The following is a 17888-nucleotide window of genomic DNA, read 5'->3' as shown; positions in this document are numbered from 1 at the left end:
CCTATTCTCTTGGAAACCTGTTCCTGGATTTAGTCATTCTGATGACAAGCTTCCACTGGTTTAATTTACACATTACCCACTTGACAAGGGAAGATTATGTTTTAAAATCCCTCGTGCTTTAAGTGACCTGTGGTTCTAACAGCCTCTACAAGTGGCCATGGCCAGACCTTGCCCTGACCTACATTTCTGTGAAGGAGAGTGCTGCCGTATATTCACTCACAGCAGTGCTTCTCTTTTCCTTGGCAGAGAAATCAAGGAAATTACAAGTGTTTTCCTTTCTTGCTCTCTCTGCCAGCAACTAATTTTCTCCCTCATTGGGAAGTACCAGAACACATATGGTCACATGGTTTGCTATACAGCCAATTAGATGGCTTTGCATGTCTATAAATATGGCACGTATGCATGCATATAATACAGAATCCTCATACCTCGAGAAGCATTTTATAAGAAGCGATTGCTGAAACAGAGCTGCTAAATGAAGTTTGCCATTCCTTACCCCCCCCCCCAATATACATACAGTAGAATTTTCTACTGCTCTTCCCTGCCCCCCCCCCTGCAGTGGCCTTTGGTTCAAGAATGAAAGAAAAATCCAGTCTCATGAAATACAAAGATCTTAAGTAAAATTCTTTTAAATCATAATGAGCACTTCCAATTGACTCCTTTCCTCCCTCATTTCAATAAACCTAGTTTTTATGGAGTACTATACGCAAATAAAATTTTACTCAGTATCATTTTCCCTGCTACTTTTCCCCCAACAAGCTTAATAATTTAGTTTGACTTCATAAAACTTCATTGTAAGTAAAAGTAATCTGTTCATTATTTATTTACTGTTTTAGTTGTTGCTTTGTTACATATCTTGTATAACCTAAAGCAGCCAAAATTAAATTTGTTTCTGTTAATAAACAGAAAGACTAAAGCCTTGTTAAGAGAACATGAATTGTGGCAATACACAAAGCTAGTCAGGATACTTTTAGAATAGAAAAGTGGAAGTTGTTTTATCTCTATATCCCTATATAATTTAGTGCCTTTCTCTTATTACTCTGTATATTATCACCTTTGCTTGCGTGCCTGATATGTGTGGTAAACTTCTGAATTCTATAAAAAACTATCCTTTTAAACAGTTGATAACTGCATATTCAACATAGCCTTACTACATTTAAATCATTTAAATATATTTAGACGTTCTTTTTACTAATTCTTAAGGGACGCAGGTGGCACTGTGGGTTAAACCACAAAGCCTAGGGCTTGCTGATCAGAAGGTTGGCAGTTCGAATCCCCGCAATGGGGTGAGCTCCTGTTGCTTGGTCCCAGCTCCTGCCCACCTAGCAGTTTGAAAGCATGCCAAAGTGCAAGTAGATAAATAGGTACTGCTCCGGCAAGGAGGTAAACGGTGTTTCCGTGCGCTTAGTCATGCTGGCCACATGAACCGGAAGCTGAACGCTGGCTCCCACTGCCAATAAAGCGAGATGAGCACCACAACCCCAGAGTCGTCCGCGATTGGACCTAATGGTCAGGGGTCCCTTTACCTTTTAATGGTTTCTACATTATGTTGTGGCTATATTGACCATATTTTTCTCCTTTTTATGAAGTGTGGTTTGCAGAGATTTGAAAAACCAGCAGGCTTCATGACTATTTGGACATATTTCTTCCATAATAATTCCGGATTAGCGTTCAATTAGCTCTTTTGCAATTCACAATATATTTTATTTTTAAAGAAATCATACCTGTTCAAAACAACTGCTGTGTATCTTCTTTCCACAAAAATAATTCCACATAAAATATTAGTAAAGGGAGAAGGAAAATTAGTTTCCGTTTTCTCTTTCTCCTCTATTTCTTCATCTTCGTCCTCATCCTCAGAATCACTCCAGGACACATAATTATCCTGATTCCGATTATTATACCACTCAACACTTTCAAACTGTTGTCGTTCATAGGGCTTGTATTTACGCAAAATTTCAAGCAGTTTTATTACTTTTGGGGTTACAAATTTCAGGTCAAGTGAGGCAGGCGAGAAGTGCTCTTCACAGAGTGCATGTATTTTCCTTAGGAAAGTATCTGTAAACAATAAAAATTTCCTGTGCAGCTCCTCTTGCTCGTGCTTTATGTACTTCTGTAGCTCTCTCACCATCATCCCAGCTACTTTATCAGCACACCAGGGTCCCAGAACAAGCAACACTGCTCGGCAGTCTGACAGTATCTGCAAACAAATTAAATACATCAGTTTGGTATGGCACTGTAGCAGTCAACACAGCTTACACTGAGTCCCCAAACCATTATTTAGAGCAGGGGTCAGCAACCTAAAGTCCATGGGCCGGAAGCAGCCCATGGAGGCCGTTTAACTGGCCCCCGAGCCACCCCCGAACCAAGCCACCCGCTTGGCGACTCCGTGTGCTGCGCTAAACCAGCGCAGCGCGACGCAGGGACTCTCTTCCTCGGCTCCACAAATCGCTTCTGCGCATGCTCAGACGCCAGAAATCACATCTGCGCATGTCCGCAGTGCCGCAAATCGCTTCTGTGCATGCCCAGATGCCAAAAATTGTGCCTGCGCAGAAGCGATTTTCGGCGTCTGGGCATGTGCAGATGCGATTTCCGGCATCACGCTGCACCGGTTGTCCCACAGAGGATCTCCACAGGAGTGATCCGGCCCATGCCTGGTAAGCCTTGCCGACCCCTGATTTAGAGGGTGGGGCGAGAATTGTGATGCACAATTGCTTCTTTGTAGTTCCACTTTGCTAGTTAAAAATAGCTTTCACAATTTTGTTAGTTTCGTAAGCGATATTGTGGAAACACCATGGGGGTGAATTGGGATCAAAAAGTATGATCTAAGGCAGGCATCCCCAAACTTTGGCCCTCCAGATGTTTTGGACGACAATTCCCATCTTCCCCGACCACTGGTCCTGTCAGCTAGGGATCATGGGAGTTGTAAGCCAAAACATCTGGAAGGCCGCAGTTTGGGGATGCCTGATCTAAGGTATCATGCGCTAACCATAATTTGTCTTGATGTCCAAACTGCACAAATTATCATTACTACAAACTATAGTATGCCTCCATAACATAACCAGAAACTCATGGTCACACTGGTTCAATATGCAAAGGAAAACTATAATTATCACGAACAAGGATGTGAGGGAGGTAACTGGAACAGCTGGGAATGTGTTCATAAAGCAAGTTCATGACTGAAACAGATCACTGTCTGAACTATTTTTTCTCACTCAAGTACAAGCTGCTTGTAGGGAAAAACTTGGAAATTTCTACTGTATATTTGTTCAGATGTCATAAAATAATATCAGACTAGGTCAACAAGGGACAGATTCTGAGGCATGTAAAGTTTTGTGGTACTGAGCAAATTAGCATCAAGCGTGATCTCAGTCCCCTGCCTATCACTTGGTCATTATTTGAAGTGCACTTTCTTTCCCATACTTGGCTGAAGTATTAAAGTCTGATCTTCTGGAGAAGTAACTGAGAATGTTTGCTACCTAATGAGTATTAATAATTTAAAGGTGGCAGTATTTCTGGAAGAAAGCAGTAAAGATTTCTCTTAAGAAGCTAGACCAAACTGCAGTTAAACAATGCAGGAAAAATGATAAATCATGTGCCCATACCTGTTTAGAAATTAAGGTAGAATCTCTCTCTCTACACAGTACAGAAATGTTGCAATCATTCAGAAAGTGAAGTGCATCATCTAGCTCCGTTAACAACCTTTCATAGAGCCCACTTTTGTCAGCATATGGTCCACAGTCTACCACAATCTCACAAGGCTGAGAAGTATACCTTTAACACAAACAAACAAGCTTGTCAGCCACATTTTAAACTGTTTAAATGGCACAATTACAGATTTGGTCAATCTAAAAAGCTATATGGGCTGCACAGCAAAATACAAATTCAACCTGGCCTTACTTTATCGAAATAGGTTTAAAGAATTCCGTTGCCGTTTAGATTAATTTTTATTTAAAACAACAACAACAGCACACCAAGCATGTAGATATCAAGTCACCTCTTCCAACAAAAAAATTTTTATGAATAGAATTCAACACAAAATTCAATAACAACAAAATGTACCTGTCCAAAACCACTAAATCAGTTGCAGTTTCCGCACTACTCTTTAGAATGTTCTCCAATTTCTGAATCTTCTCTTCTAACTCTGCTGGATCACATTTCCCATTTAAAATGGAAGCTGTTAATCCTAAAATTCGGGGGCATGATGGACAACTCTCACAAAGCTGAAAAATAAACCAGAATAACCCACAAGGTTGTTAAGTTTGCTCTTAAGTAGGGTGGGGGGATCCAAATCAAGAAAAGGATCCCAGCGGAGGACAGTGGAGTTCTGCACCTTCTTTTCCAGCATGACACAAATCCTAGAGGAGCAGAATGAAAGAGAGAAGAGGCTTACTGAACTCTTCCAGAGGGTTGGAAAAAAAGAGTTCATGCCTCACACACATAAACCTGGTGACCCCAGAACTGGAACTGATCTTTCTAATATTTTGATATTTAAAAGTAACAGGAATTTTGTTTTAAACAACAACTTTTCAAGTTAGTGTAGTAGGGTAACAGTTTTGAAGTACTATAGGTCATGAGATCCTAAATAAGAGAAAATGAATGTAGCTTCAATCCCTCAACTGCATGCTTCCAAAGGAGGAAGCCCAATAACTCTGCAGAATCAGGTGCAAGCCCAGGTTCATTGATTTCTGCAATGTAATGGCTACTTAGTAAACTCTCCTGATGTTTCTGATTTAACATTTGGCAATGAGAGGTCACCACAAATTTTCTGCCAACTCGTTTTTGGATAGTTCAACTGGATAGTTTCAAGGAAGCCTGCCAACATTTAAAACAGCATCTAGTGCTCCACTTTTAGACCTGCTTGATGGAACATGTTTAATCATGCCATTTCCACCTTCATTAGCCTCCCAAAACTTGAAGCAGGCTTCTCACTCTTAACCATTACAGTCGGTGGTGACTGAAGAGAACTTTGAAATGTAACAGGCACAACTACCCTTGCACACTGAGGACAAAAATAGTTTATTATTGACCATTCTGTCTGCACTGGCTCCGTTCCTTTCCTTCCCCAGTACTTTGCAGCATCTGATGAGCAAAGAAATGCAATCCCTCCACCCCAATCCTTGGCAAGTGGGAGAACTATTTCCTCAAGGGAAAGCAGCTGACACGAGAATGAGAGAAATACAGAGAAGGAAGCTTGGTGCACACTGAGTGCCCACATGGGGGTAGGAATGCAAGTGAAGGCGACAGAAAAACACACACTTCAACCAGTGCTGTCTATTATGGTGTTTCATTTATTCTAGAAGCAAGGGGGAGGTGGATATCCCCAATTAAGAGAGTAATCTGAAGGCCAGTCCAAAAACGGATCAAAATTAATAAATGCCAAGGTTAAGTTAAATATTAATGTGTAATATGCAAACTCTTCAGTTTGCCTACTTATTTGTTTTGTTAGTGGTTAAAAGCTATATAGACGGGTCACAACCTACCTGCATAATTTCTCGATAGGGGTGATCCTGAATTGCAAGATGGCACTCATCAAAAATAAGAAGATTAATGTTTGACAGAGATAAATGGTCATTTTTTAAAATATTCAAAGCGACACGACAGGTCATTACCAGAACCTGAAATATAAAGAGATGCAAGAAAAAAAATCAATGTTATTTTTTTAGATTTTTAGTCAGCATTAATAAAAATTAAGTATTCATTCTTCCCTCTATACAAAATGTAGGTTAAAACAAACAACTGACCATTTACTTGTACCTGAGACAACATTAAGTGAAGTGCATTTTAACTCTGCCCAAAGGCCACTCAACTGAAATAAAATATTCCATTTCCATCTAAGACCAAACTAGACTTGTGAGTCTCTCCAGGAGCTTTTCTGGCTAAAGAGTGGGGTATAAATCTTTTGAACATGCTTCTCAGTAATAACTCCCCATCTGTGGAATGCTCTCCCCAGGAAAACACATCTGGTACTATCATTGTCAGTTTTTAGGAGCCATCCTAAACATTTTAATCTATCCAGTTTTTAGTGGTTAAGTAGTCTCTACTGTTGTGCTCATCTTTTAGTGGGCTGGGGTAGTACTGGAATATAGGTATGAAATGCCTACAGATGACCTCCATAACATGACTGGATCTTCCCATGTTTCCCTGAACTGACACTATTGTCTACTTTGCAAATCATCCTAAAAACAACAAAACCTTAAACTATGACATTGGTTTATAATTTGCAGAGGCTTATGGTATATTAAAGCTGTGGTTTTACCAGTAATGATGTATGGAATTGAGAGCTGGGCCATAAAGAAGGCTGATCCCCAAAGAATTGATGCTTTTGAATTATGGTGCTGGAGGAGACTCTTGAGAGTCCCTTGGACTGCAAGAAGATCAAACCCAGGCATCCCCAAACTTAGGCCCTCCAGATGTTTTGGACTACAATTCCCATCTTCCCCAACCACTGGTCCTGTTAGCTAGGGATCATGGGAGTTGTAGGCCAAAACATCTGGAGGGCCACAGTTTGGGGATGCCTGATCAAACCTATCCATTCTGAAGGAAATCAGCCCTGAGTGCTCACTGGAAGGACAGATCCTGAAGCTGAGGCTCCAATACTTTGGCCACCTCATGAGAAGAGAAGACTCCCTGGAAAAGACCCTGATGTTGGGAAAGATTGAGGGCACAAGAAGGAGACGACAGAGGACGAGATGGTTGGACAGCTACTAACATGAGTTTGACCAAACTGCGGGAGGCAGTGGAAGACAGGAGTGCCTGGCGTGCTCTGGTCCATGGGGTCACGAAGAGGTGGACACAACTAAAGGACTAAACAACAATAACATGGTATACTAATTTGCCTTACCTGATACTTAGCAAATTCTTGGTTCCATTTCTCTTTTGTCCATGCTTCAGTTATTTCCAAACTTGAATACTCTCCCACCTTGAGATCTGAATGCGTCCTAACAGTTGACACTTGCTGAGCAACTTGGTTTGCTGTATAGGGAAGAAAAAATAGAATTTAGGCAGCAAAGCAAGTACAGTGGTACCTCAGGTTATAAACGCTTCAGGTTACAAACACTTCAGGTTACAGACTCCGCTAACCCGGAAGTAGTACCTTGGGTTAAGAACTTCAAGATGAGAACAGAAATCACACGGTGGTGGCGCGGTGGCAGCGGGAGGCCCCCTTAGCTAAAATGGTACCTCAGGTTAAGAACAGTTTCAGGTTAAGAACGGACCTCCGGAATGAATTAAGTTCTTAACCAGCGGTACCACTGTATTTTGAAATGGGATCCCAACTGTGTACAGTGGTATCTCGGTTTACAAACACAATTGGTTCCGGAAGTCTATACTTAACCTGAAGTGTACTTAACCTGAAGCGAACTTTCCCACTGAAAGTAATGGAAAGTGGATTAATCTGCTCCAAACAGATCCGCGGAGTACTTAAACTGAAAATACTCAAACCGAGGTATGACTGTACATGCAACTATAGGGGTGATTCTATAGCAAGCATTTAGTGTGGGATTGTCATACTTCATTCACTCACATTTTACAGGGCATGCATAAAATGCAGTCAGCCAATCACTGTCATCTTTATTTTTTCTGTAATTCTTCTATTTTTACCCAACAAAACATTTGACTCTCAAAAGAAAGTTTTGGCATGGGGGGTGTTTAACAAGCTTTTAATTAGTGCTACATGGCCTTGCTTTCTTTTTAAAAAATTAAAGAAACTAGTTAGGACTAGAATTAACATTCCTTTAGTATAGTGTTAACTGTAGTATAGCACTATAACACCTTCATACAAAATTAACATTATAAAATTATGGTGCTACTTAATTTGAAAATGCTATAGAAAATGCCCACTAATTTTATGGTACAGTTTGAACACTTATTCAATCCTTATGAATTATGTCCCGTACAAAAATGTGTATTAAATCCTTACCAGAGTTGACCAAGAATACTGTTCTTTTTCCATTTTTGTTAAAATCTCCCCTGATCTGATAAGACAGTTCTTTAATGAGTAGTACTGCAATAAAAGTCTTCCCTGAGCCAGTGTTTAAACAGACTATTGTATTATGATCCAGAGCTGCTTCCAGCAGTTCAACCTGTATTGGCAAATACAAAATGCTTTATTAAAAAAAAGAATCCCTAAAATTACATGTAGACAGGTTTCAGCTGACTCAATGAAAGACAATCCAAACATAGATGTCTCTCTGATTTATCAGCCAAAGAAAGTCAATGAACTGCATACCTAAAACATCTAAAAGTCTATCTGACATTTCTCCTCCCACCTGCGATACACCTTTTGGAATTTTTCTGTGAACACTTTACACACGGAATAGTTGCAGTACAGCGAACTCTCATGTAAAGTTTTCAACAGGATCTTAAGATCCTTATCCCCTGAAATCCTATTCTAATATAACTTTGTTGCATGGATGAGCTTACCGGAGTAATTACCTAAAGACTTCAGTATGAGCAACAAATAGCTTACCTAAACCAGCTTTAAAAGATTTAGTATTCAAACCTTTAAAACAACTGACATTACGTGAATTTTCCATAAAAGCTGTAATTTGCCAGAATCACTTTAAAATGCAGAGCAGTGTTCTTGAAACATGCAGTTCTGAAAGTTTTCCTGAGCTTTTATTTATTTAGAATGCTTATATTCCGCTTTATATCCCTTAGAGCAGGCACCCCCAAACTCAGTCCTCCAGATGTTTTGGGACTACAATTCCCACCGTCCCTGACCACTGGTCCTGTAAGCTAGGGATGATGGGAGTTGTAGTCCCAAAACATCTGGAGGGGCGAGTTTGGGGGTGCCTGCCTTAGAGTTTCTCAAAGAAGTTTTAAGGCTTCCAAAATAAAAATTATACTTAAGCCTGACATCAGGAACAGAAACATTATACGATGGCAGGATTATACAGGTGGCATTTCCTGCCCTCATCTTTTTTTCCCTTGGTGTTGCCACATAGACCCTGTCTACTACACAGTAGAGACCAGAGAAGTCCTCTGAGGCAGGGGGGGGGGCTGAGCAGCTGGAATTATTCAGTCCCGGACAAAGGCAAGACATAGGTGACAAATAATAATGATAGGAAAGAAAGTTTCATTTATGCAAAGAGGAAGACTGTTGATTGTCACAGATGTTTCCTCACATATTTTTATTCAATCTTATTTATTTAATCGATATCAAAATAGCAACTTCATGATAAGACTATGAGCACTTAATCAAATACTCTTCTGTTTAGTCAAATATCCCTCAAGTGTGAAAAGCTAATTGCTGGCGCTATAATAAATTATCTCAGTAAGCCAAAGACGCTAGTGCTATTATCTTCACTGCTTCTAGCATTAGCAAAGAAGTGAAAAGGGTATATTTTCACTGTGGTTCATTCTAATGGAAATGCATGTAAGACATGGATACCAGCCTCATGGTCAGTCTCCAGAGGAAGCAGCTAGACTTCATTTTGCTTAACAAATATTAGCATTGTCATTAGTACCTGGTATTTTCTTGGCGTGTAAATATTATCATGAATTGCTTCTTGTTGCCATGGAAGTCCAAAAAAAGGACCCATTGGTGAGGAAGCAGGGGTCATGAGTTGTAGTCCTGCCATGCTGAGGAACTGCAAAGCAGGGCTTTTCATTCATTCATCCAGTGTTTCTTTCATTGCATTTTTGTTCCAACACAGCTTACTGTGAGGGGGGGAAAGAGTGTTGAAACCAGTTACTAATCATATCTTACAGAATTACTTTTCCGCTCATGTTTTACATTTTTAAATATGCCCATGGAATCTTCAAAGACAAACTACTGGCAATATTTCAGACTTAACATATGATAAAATTCAGCTGAATACAGGCAGCAATGCTATCAACAGTAATAATAATAGAATAAAAGAAGGAGTATTTGCATAGTGTTCTCAATGTTCAAAACGAGTCATATAAATCATATCCCACTGCAAGTGCTATGTAAATACTCACAACAGCTATGTAAGTAGTGCAAATGGGCACTAGGTAATGCCTAAAGTGGCTTGCCTAAAGTAACTTAGGGAGCTAGCAGCAAATATTAGATTAAACTGGCAACCTTCCAGATCATTGCTCTTTCACCACTACATTATATGAGCTCTCCATCCTGGATAGATTATGTTAATCATTTAAGGACTAACTAAGCTACATTTCATGGACTTTCAACTTGAATTTTGCATACCTACCTCCTTATGGTCTTGCAGTACACCAAAGAATATCATATAACATTTTCAAAAATCCGTAAATAATTGAAAGGTTATTTCCACATGCCACGGTTGGAAAATTGAGACCAAACAAGTAATGGAAAACACCACAGATATACCCAGCAAACAAGGCAGTACCCACTTTCCCTATAATATGCTCAATTCAGTGAAATGAAGAGGAACACAGATGATGAAAATACTTGTAATCCTGAGTTAAACCTGTCCTTGCTATTCTCCAAATTAAACTGGAATGTTCTCTCAACCTACAGCACTTGACAACAATTATTCCTCTACGTTCTCACTGTAGATTTCTAGTGGTGGTGTGGGGGAGAGCCTCTATTTAATTGCACTTTGAAAAATACTAGTGCTATAAGCCAGTGGTTCCCAATTGGTGGTCTGCGGACCCCAGGGGCTCTGCATAACCCACCCAGGAGGTGTGTGGCGAAATTAATGTAACAAAAACCACCATAGAGATATCAACATTTTCAAAAGTAGTGGTTCCATGATTTGGCTTTTGAAAAACAGGGGGTCCGCAGTACTTAGCTGACTGGGAACCACTGCTATAAGCAATTGCTATTACTAATGTCAAACAATAACTAAACAATTGTGAAGTGATCTTATGAATACTGTTCTCTCCTTTGAGAACTTATTTTAAATAGAAATGTCCACAAACAAAATCAAAATAGGTATCACCACTAACTGCATTGGTGAAATTGCAGGATAAGCCACACCACCACCTACAACCTCACCCAATCTCTGCCTAGAGTGCAAATTCTATGTGAAGGTATTGAGAAATAATGCTTGACAGGGGAATATACAGTAGCTTGCTATTGCTTTACCCAACCTGATCCCTTAATCATTGTTAAGATAAAGGCCACACACTGGAAAATAGTGCTATTAACTTCCAGCTACTACAAGAATAGAGTTCATGGACTAAGCTCAATATAAAGTCATACATATGTTTTGTGCTTTGCATTAGTTCAATTCTGCTTATACCGGTTTTTATTTTTTAAGGGAGCATTCACTCCAAACAAGTATGTTGCAAGTACTTAATTATATCAGTTTTCTCTGTACAGAAAAGAAAACCTAGATATTGGAAAAAGCTATGAACCAATAAACATAACTACAAAACTGTACTATCACCACTTTAATAATAACTGGTATATAAAGTTTCAAAACTAAACTCCTCAATTTAACACAATATAGATTGCTTTTCAGAAACCCCAAATGTTTTGTTTTAGAATTATTAGCAATATACAGCAATTCCAAAATAAAATAAAATATGGAATTTTGGTAGCTGCTGATTTAAGTTGCAACATTACCATGGTTACTCATATTTTTTTATTTGGGTGAAATTCACCTAACAATTCCCGTCAGTGGAAGCCCGTCAGCGCCAGGACTTCTCCTTGTGTAACAGGGCTTACCACCTCCCTCCACTACAGAAGAGAAGGGCGATAATTCTATCTAGCAAGCTGAAATGTTTGTGCTGATGGAACGATCAGAAGAGCCCAAAGTTGAATTCCTCCCAATAGTCATAAGAGAAATTGAGCAATGTGATTTGAAGTTTTCTTCCAATGAAATGCCAGCATTACGTAGACTATTTTAAAAGATAGTGATTTCTGATTGAATTAGATACAGACTTACCGTATTAGTTTCTGTGCCCTCTAAGTATATGTTCTCTGAACTGCATTTTGACACCATTATATCTGCTTCGAGGCTAATCACATTGCTGCTCAGCTCCTGCTCAATCAATATAAGAATTTTTTTAGTGAAGTGCTAAAATACTGTTACAAATATTAAGAATAAGATTCCATTCAATATTTCAGTCAAAAGTGGATTTCTATTTGTAGCTTCTCTTTAGAACAAACAATTTACGATACTCAGATAACTTATGTACAGTACATAAATCTAGTTACAGGTAGGTAGTCATGTTGGTCTGCTGTAGTCGAAACAAAATAAAAAAAATCCTTCAAGTGGCACCTTAGAGGCCAACTACCGGTAAGTTTGTCATTGGTATGAGCTTTTGTGTGCATGCACACTTCTTCTACACTGAAACAGAAGTTATCAGACCCTTATATATACCGTAGTGAGAGGGTGGGGAGGGGTATTACTCAGAAGGGTGGTGGGAATGGGTGATTGGGTGATAGGTGTGTAAACCTGTTGACTCCCCATCTCACCCCTTGCTTTTTCCTGTAAGACCAATTGCAGTCATTAACAGTTGTCAACAGGTTAGAGTCAAAGTTTTACATTTTATGTACTGAAAGAAAGACAATTTCCTACTCCTAATGAATTGTTCGGGGGGAGGGGGAGGAATAGTATGCTGATGGCAGATTATTTTTAAAAGTTAAAATGAAGTTAGAATAAAAGGAAACAATCTTAATGAGAACTTCTACCCCAAGTAGCATTTAAAAGTTAAGGAGCACCATAGCATTAAGGAGCACATGTTAGCATTTTTCTACCTTGAATCTTGATATTGAGCTTATCCAGAGGTTCCAAGCCTGTAACTTTGTTTCAAACCTAGATATCCTAGAAGGCAATAAAAAGGCAGCACATTTTCAAAAACTCTAATGAAACCATGTAGCATGGAACAACATCAAAATTTACGTGGTCCTTCTGCAATGAACATAGCCCCAATTTGTGACAGAAATTCAGCACACAGCACCATACACTATTTTGTGTCATAGGCTGTAAGACAATAGCTGCCAATACCCCGTTTGCCCGGGGAAACCCCCGTATTTTCTTACCGTTTCCCGCTGGTCTCCCAAATGGATTTATCTCCCATAAATCCCCCGGAAAGCAGCTCCTGCCGGCGGCCACGTTTGCCGCTCTGCCCATTTCCAAAATGGCCGCGGCGCCAGAAGTCGCTTCTACGCCTGTCCGGAAGTTCGTAGAAGCAAATTCTGGCGCCGCGGCCATTTTGGAAATGGGCAGAGCGACACCAGAAGTTGCTTCTATGCATGTCCGGAAGTCGCATAGAAGCGACTTCCGGTACCGCGCCGCTGCTGGTCCCGGATTTTTCAATCCGGAACTTGGCAGCTATGTGTAAGACTACACCATCTTCTTTCCTCATAAATTTATTATGCCCTTCCCGCTAAAGCAGGGTGGGGAACCTGTGGCCCTCCAGCTCCCATAATCTCCAGCCACCATGGAAATGACAATCCAATCATATCTGCAGGACCACAGATTCACCATCCTGATTATTCCAATGTGATTGTGTGGGACAACTGATTATTATTCCAAGTACAGTCATACCTCGGTTTAAGTACGCTTCGGTTTGAGTACTTTCAGTTTAAGTACTCTGCGGACCCGTCTGGAAGGGATTAATCCACTTTCCATTACTTTCAATGGGAAAGTTTGCTTCAGGTTAAGTACGCTTCAGGTTAAGTACAGACTTCCAGAACCAATTACAGTCATACCTCGGGTTAAGTACGCTTCAGGTTGAGTACTCCGCGGACCCGTCTGGAACGGATTAATCCACTTTCCATTACATTCCGTGGGAAAGTTTGCTTCAGGTTAAGTACACTTCAGGTTGAGTACTCCGCGGACCCATCTGGAACAGATTAATCCACTTTCCAATACTTTCAATGGGAAAGTTTGCTTCAGGTTAAGTACACTTCAGGTTAAGTACATACTTCTGGAACCAATTGTGTACTTAAACTGAGGTACCACTGTAAAGATACCAGAACTTGAAAAGTTTGCAGCAGATGGCTGCCCTTGCTAAAACCATGGCAAAACCACAGGAATCTGAGCTGTACTTTCTGCCCAATGTCTCTGTAATAAATAGGTATGGTTATGCCAATGAACACAAGCCTGCTTCCTTTTTCCACAGCACTCCTGTGGTTGCTTTCAATCCTGAATTGCTTTCACTGAATTAAAACAGAATTTAGTCTACCCTGGCAAGATAAAAGGTAATGCTGGCTTTCATTACAATCAGAACATTAGTCTGAACAGAAACATTTCATTGGTCTGTCTCACCTTGACACTGGTAACCCATCACTTAAATCGCCAAATATTTAAGATTAAGATGGGGGCCATTAGTTTTCCTCAAAGTGGTGTAAACAAAAGAGTAGAAGTGTAGCTGACAGAAAAATATAAACTGGATACTGCTGCCCTCGGTGCAGCAGGCGCTTTCAGTTCCTAAGCTAACATACTGCCAGACAGGCTTCATGCAAAAGACTGAGCCAAGTTCTAATAGGAAACTGCAAGCTTACATCATATTATCATGTCAATTGTGTTGGTGCTCTCCTCTGGACAAAAGGCCTGTTGCAGCAGCCAGCCAGCCTTCTGTTTGATGGTCAAAGTCATATACCTTTTGCCAGGAAGCATAGCCTCACAGAAGCAATACTCCTGGTCCTAAAAGCAGCACCAATCACCAGTAAATTTACTTTACAGATACCGGTAAAGATCCAATGAAAGAAAAAGGAGTATCTGCTAAGTATGGAGCATGCTGTTTTCCATTTTAGTTCTTTATGCCTTGCTCAAGGCAAGGAGAAAGATTGTGTGATGACAGTACAAAGCCATGTGTGTCATATAAATGTGTTTATATTTGTGCAACTGCTAGTTTAATCCTAGCATGCTTGCCCAATAATAAGTCCTATGCTCTAAGAATATTTTAAAAGTTAAAGGCTCCATATTGCTTCTTAGTGCTGGTCCTTTAAAATGCAGACACTGAAACTTGGCAACTCCTTAGTTTTAAGTATAATGAAACCTACTATCCAAGTTTAAAATTAAATGCTTTTTTAAAAAATGCATCTGATTTTTCAGGATGCAATTACTTTCAAATAATAATGTGAAATATAGTTATGGGAGTTTGAACACAAAAACTATTTAGAAATACCTTTAACACTTCCCCCCAACTGTTAAATCATTCACTTAAGGAAAAAAAAGTGATAAACCAAATTGAGACTAATCTTGCAGTCAGATCTGCAGAGTCAATTTTTTTCAGTATTGTATAAACTTAGGGCCCACTGATATACCGGTAAGCTTCCTTTTCCATAACAACACTAGAGGTAGAGCTGGGGTCTTTTCAGAGCCTCAACCATTTTTTACTTCATGGGAGCATAGCAGCTGCCCATGTGTGGTTTCCAGACAGAAGATTTGCATAAATGTAAATCATATACGTACTTCTCCTTTCTACACTACTGAGTTGGAGCTGGCAAATTGCCAAACTATTCAAAGGAACTGTGTGTGTGTCCTACTCATTAAGGAATGACTGTGCCACATTTCTCACCAAAGAAGCCCTTTAAACAAGCACTTTCTATGCAGACATCATCAGCCCTAGCTAATTTTCTTAAACATGGGCTTAAATGTCCCAGACCTGTAGCATGGCATGGGTCTTGAAACTTAGGAAGCCCCCCCCCCAACAGAACACAGTACCCCTCCCCTACACCAACTGGAAAGCTTCCAGCCCCAGAACAAACTCCGAGAGTTACAGCTCATGGATGTTTCCTGCTCAAACCTAGTGTCTTGTGCATACAGCTGGAGAGGCTTGTATCAACTGCAATCTGCATGTTTATGAATTCCCCTGAGTGAACTCACTTGGGCAGCTAATGTGAGAAAATCTAGCAACTTCTGGAGGCAAAGGGCAACTTATAAATTATCTTCTTGTACAGGGGGAACAATATCCACTGCTGAGGCCTGAAATAACATATAGCACATGGTCACTAGAGTAATTCTCATAAGGCTCCCAATTTTAAAAGGCACTTCAAAAGTTTACCCTAAAGGGGCTATAATCATATCTTGCCTGGAGACAAAAGATCTTGTCACCATTCCCCATTCTACTGGTTGTATCGGGACAGCAATGGAGTCTCGGGTCATTCATTCCCTAAGGTAAAAAGGTAAAGTGCTAGTAAAACAGTCTAGTCGCCCCTGGGGGGGGGGGTCAGCAACACTTTATTTCTTGAACTTATACACAATTCACATAAGGGACACATTGCTAATATCACATTTTAATCAGAAATGGTTAATATATGTTTAATTTGGTGTTGACAATAAAAATACTGGTACCATACTTCAGTTTTCAAAACACTATCTACTTTATTGTTAAACTCAACATATACTTTGAGGCTTCGAAGTACATACATTTCAGTAATCCTTGAGTGTCAGCCAAAAATGGCACCCAGACTTGTTGAGGTGCTCAATCATCTATTCATTTTATTTTGCTACCCAAAAAAGTATGCCGCATTTGAGAACTGGGTTCAGCATGCAAGTGCAAAATTTCCTTACGAGCATAAGTCATGAAAACTTCTTGCATGAAAGGATGATCAATCTACATGTGGAAGCCTTGTTTCCATATACAGGAGATCTATCCAAATGGTTGCCACTGATTTCAGAACTCTGTTCATTTCCGTGCGCCAGTTTGAAGGAAATGTGCTTTAAAGTTTATTCTCCCACATTTTCTTCTCTACAGAAATTTTGCCAGTGCATTAATTATATAATTTATATATAATTATATACCGTACATTTATGTGTGAAGGCAATGTTTGGCATATTTGGTGCCATGCCATTCTGTTGTTATTTTTCAAGGTACAGGGGAAGACTTTTGTTTCAACTGTAGCATTTAAAGCAGCCTTTATCAACCTGGCTGGGGCTGATGGAATAGTTATAGTCTAAAGCAGGCATCCCCAAACTCGGCCCTCCCGCTGTTTTGGGACTACAACTCCCATCACCCCTGGCTAACAGGACTAGTGGTCAGGGATGATGGGAACTGTAGTCCCAAAACAGCGGGAGGGCAGAGTTTGGGGATTCCTGGTCCAGAGCCTAGTTTCAAGAAAATGTGGGTTAGGTTCTAGCTGCAATCACATTGTTCACTTTATATACCTCTCAAGCGCTCCTAGCTGTGCTATAATAGGATGTTAAACAATTTCTTTGAATACAGAAAGTCTGTTGAAGCACTTCCATTTACTGGATGAAGGTTTATTCCATAGATCAGGTTAGCCTTCCACATTTATGCCTAATTAAGCAAGATCAGAAAAGGAATGTATTAAAGGGCTCTTGCCCTGTAAATGTTACATATGACTGAAGAGAGAGAGAGCTCATTCTCACGGATTTACGTAGTTTAGCTGGGCCTACTTACAGCTAAACTATCAGAAACCAAATACAGGATGCAGAATACCAATTTTGCATTGCCACCACCCACTCAAGTAATTTCAGCTAAGGTTAGAAGCATGTGAATAATACTCCTAATTTGGAAACACTGACTAGCTCCCTGCTTCTCTCCAATATATCTCTTGGGTTCTAGATGACAACCACCAGAGTTCATGAACTTGTCGTGACATTCATTGTTTTGCTTCAGATAAAAGTATCTTCTAAAACCACCACCCTAATTTATTGTTCTGTCCACTTTGTGACAGGATCAATCTTGTGGAATTTCTAACTTCCCCTTGAAAGAGGAATGGGGAGCCTGTGACCCTCCAGGTGCTGTTGGATTTTCATCAGCCACAGCCAACATGGCCCAAGATGACAGGGGTGTAGACCACCAACATCTGGAGAGCCACATGTTCCCCATCCCTCCCTTTTTTTAAAAAATGCCTGCTTTGACAGTATGATTATTATACAAATGATTTCATTTATTATTATATTTATTACCTACCCTTCACCACCAAGACTCAGTGCAGGTTACAACTATTTAAAATTCAGTATTAAAAACAGTTAAAACTAAGTAATCACAGGAATATGGTAATGTTCACCAAATTA

General features: G+C 39.9%; 1 protein-coding gene across 2 annotated transcripts in view; it reads right to left on the bottom strand.

Moving 5' to 3' along the window:
* DICER1 (dicer 1, ribonuclease III) overlaps window positions 1-17888 on the bottom strand; it is a 51688-nt gene that overhangs the window by 29870 nt on the left and 3930 nt on the right. For both annotated transcript variants that reach the window (XM_035106668.2, XM_060272053.1), the window contains exons 2-10: window positions 12653-12719; window positions 11838-11933; window positions 9468-9660; window positions 7919-8081; window positions 6842-6972; window positions 5481-5615; window positions 4060-4220; window positions 3603-3771; window positions 1725-2197 (exon numbers count right to left, since the gene is read on the bottom strand). In XM_035106668.2, the coding sequence (XP_034962559.1) occupies window positions 1725-2197; window positions 3603-3771; window positions 4060-4220; window positions 5481-5615; window positions 6842-6972; window positions 7919-8081; window positions 9468-9611 (1376 nt within the window). In that variant the 5' untranslated portion in view covers window positions 9612-9660; window positions 11838-11933; window positions 12653-12719. The remainder of the gene's footprint in view (window positions 1-1724; window positions 2198-3602; window positions 3772-4059; window positions 4221-5480; window positions 5616-6841; window positions 6973-7918; window positions 8082-9467; window positions 9661-11837; window positions 11934-12652; window positions 12720-17888) is intronic.

This window comes from Zootoca vivipara, chromosome 1, assembly GCF_963506605.1.
Source record: "Zootoca vivipara chromosome 1, rZooViv1.1, whole genome shotgun sequence".
In the NCBI taxonomy this organism is placed as follows: domain Eukaryota; kingdom Metazoa; phylum Chordata; class Lepidosauria; order Squamata; family Lacertidae; genus Zootoca; species Zootoca vivipara.
The sequence above is the reverse complement of the archived record's forward strand: the minus strand, read 5'-3'. Positions and strand labels throughout refer to the sequence as shown.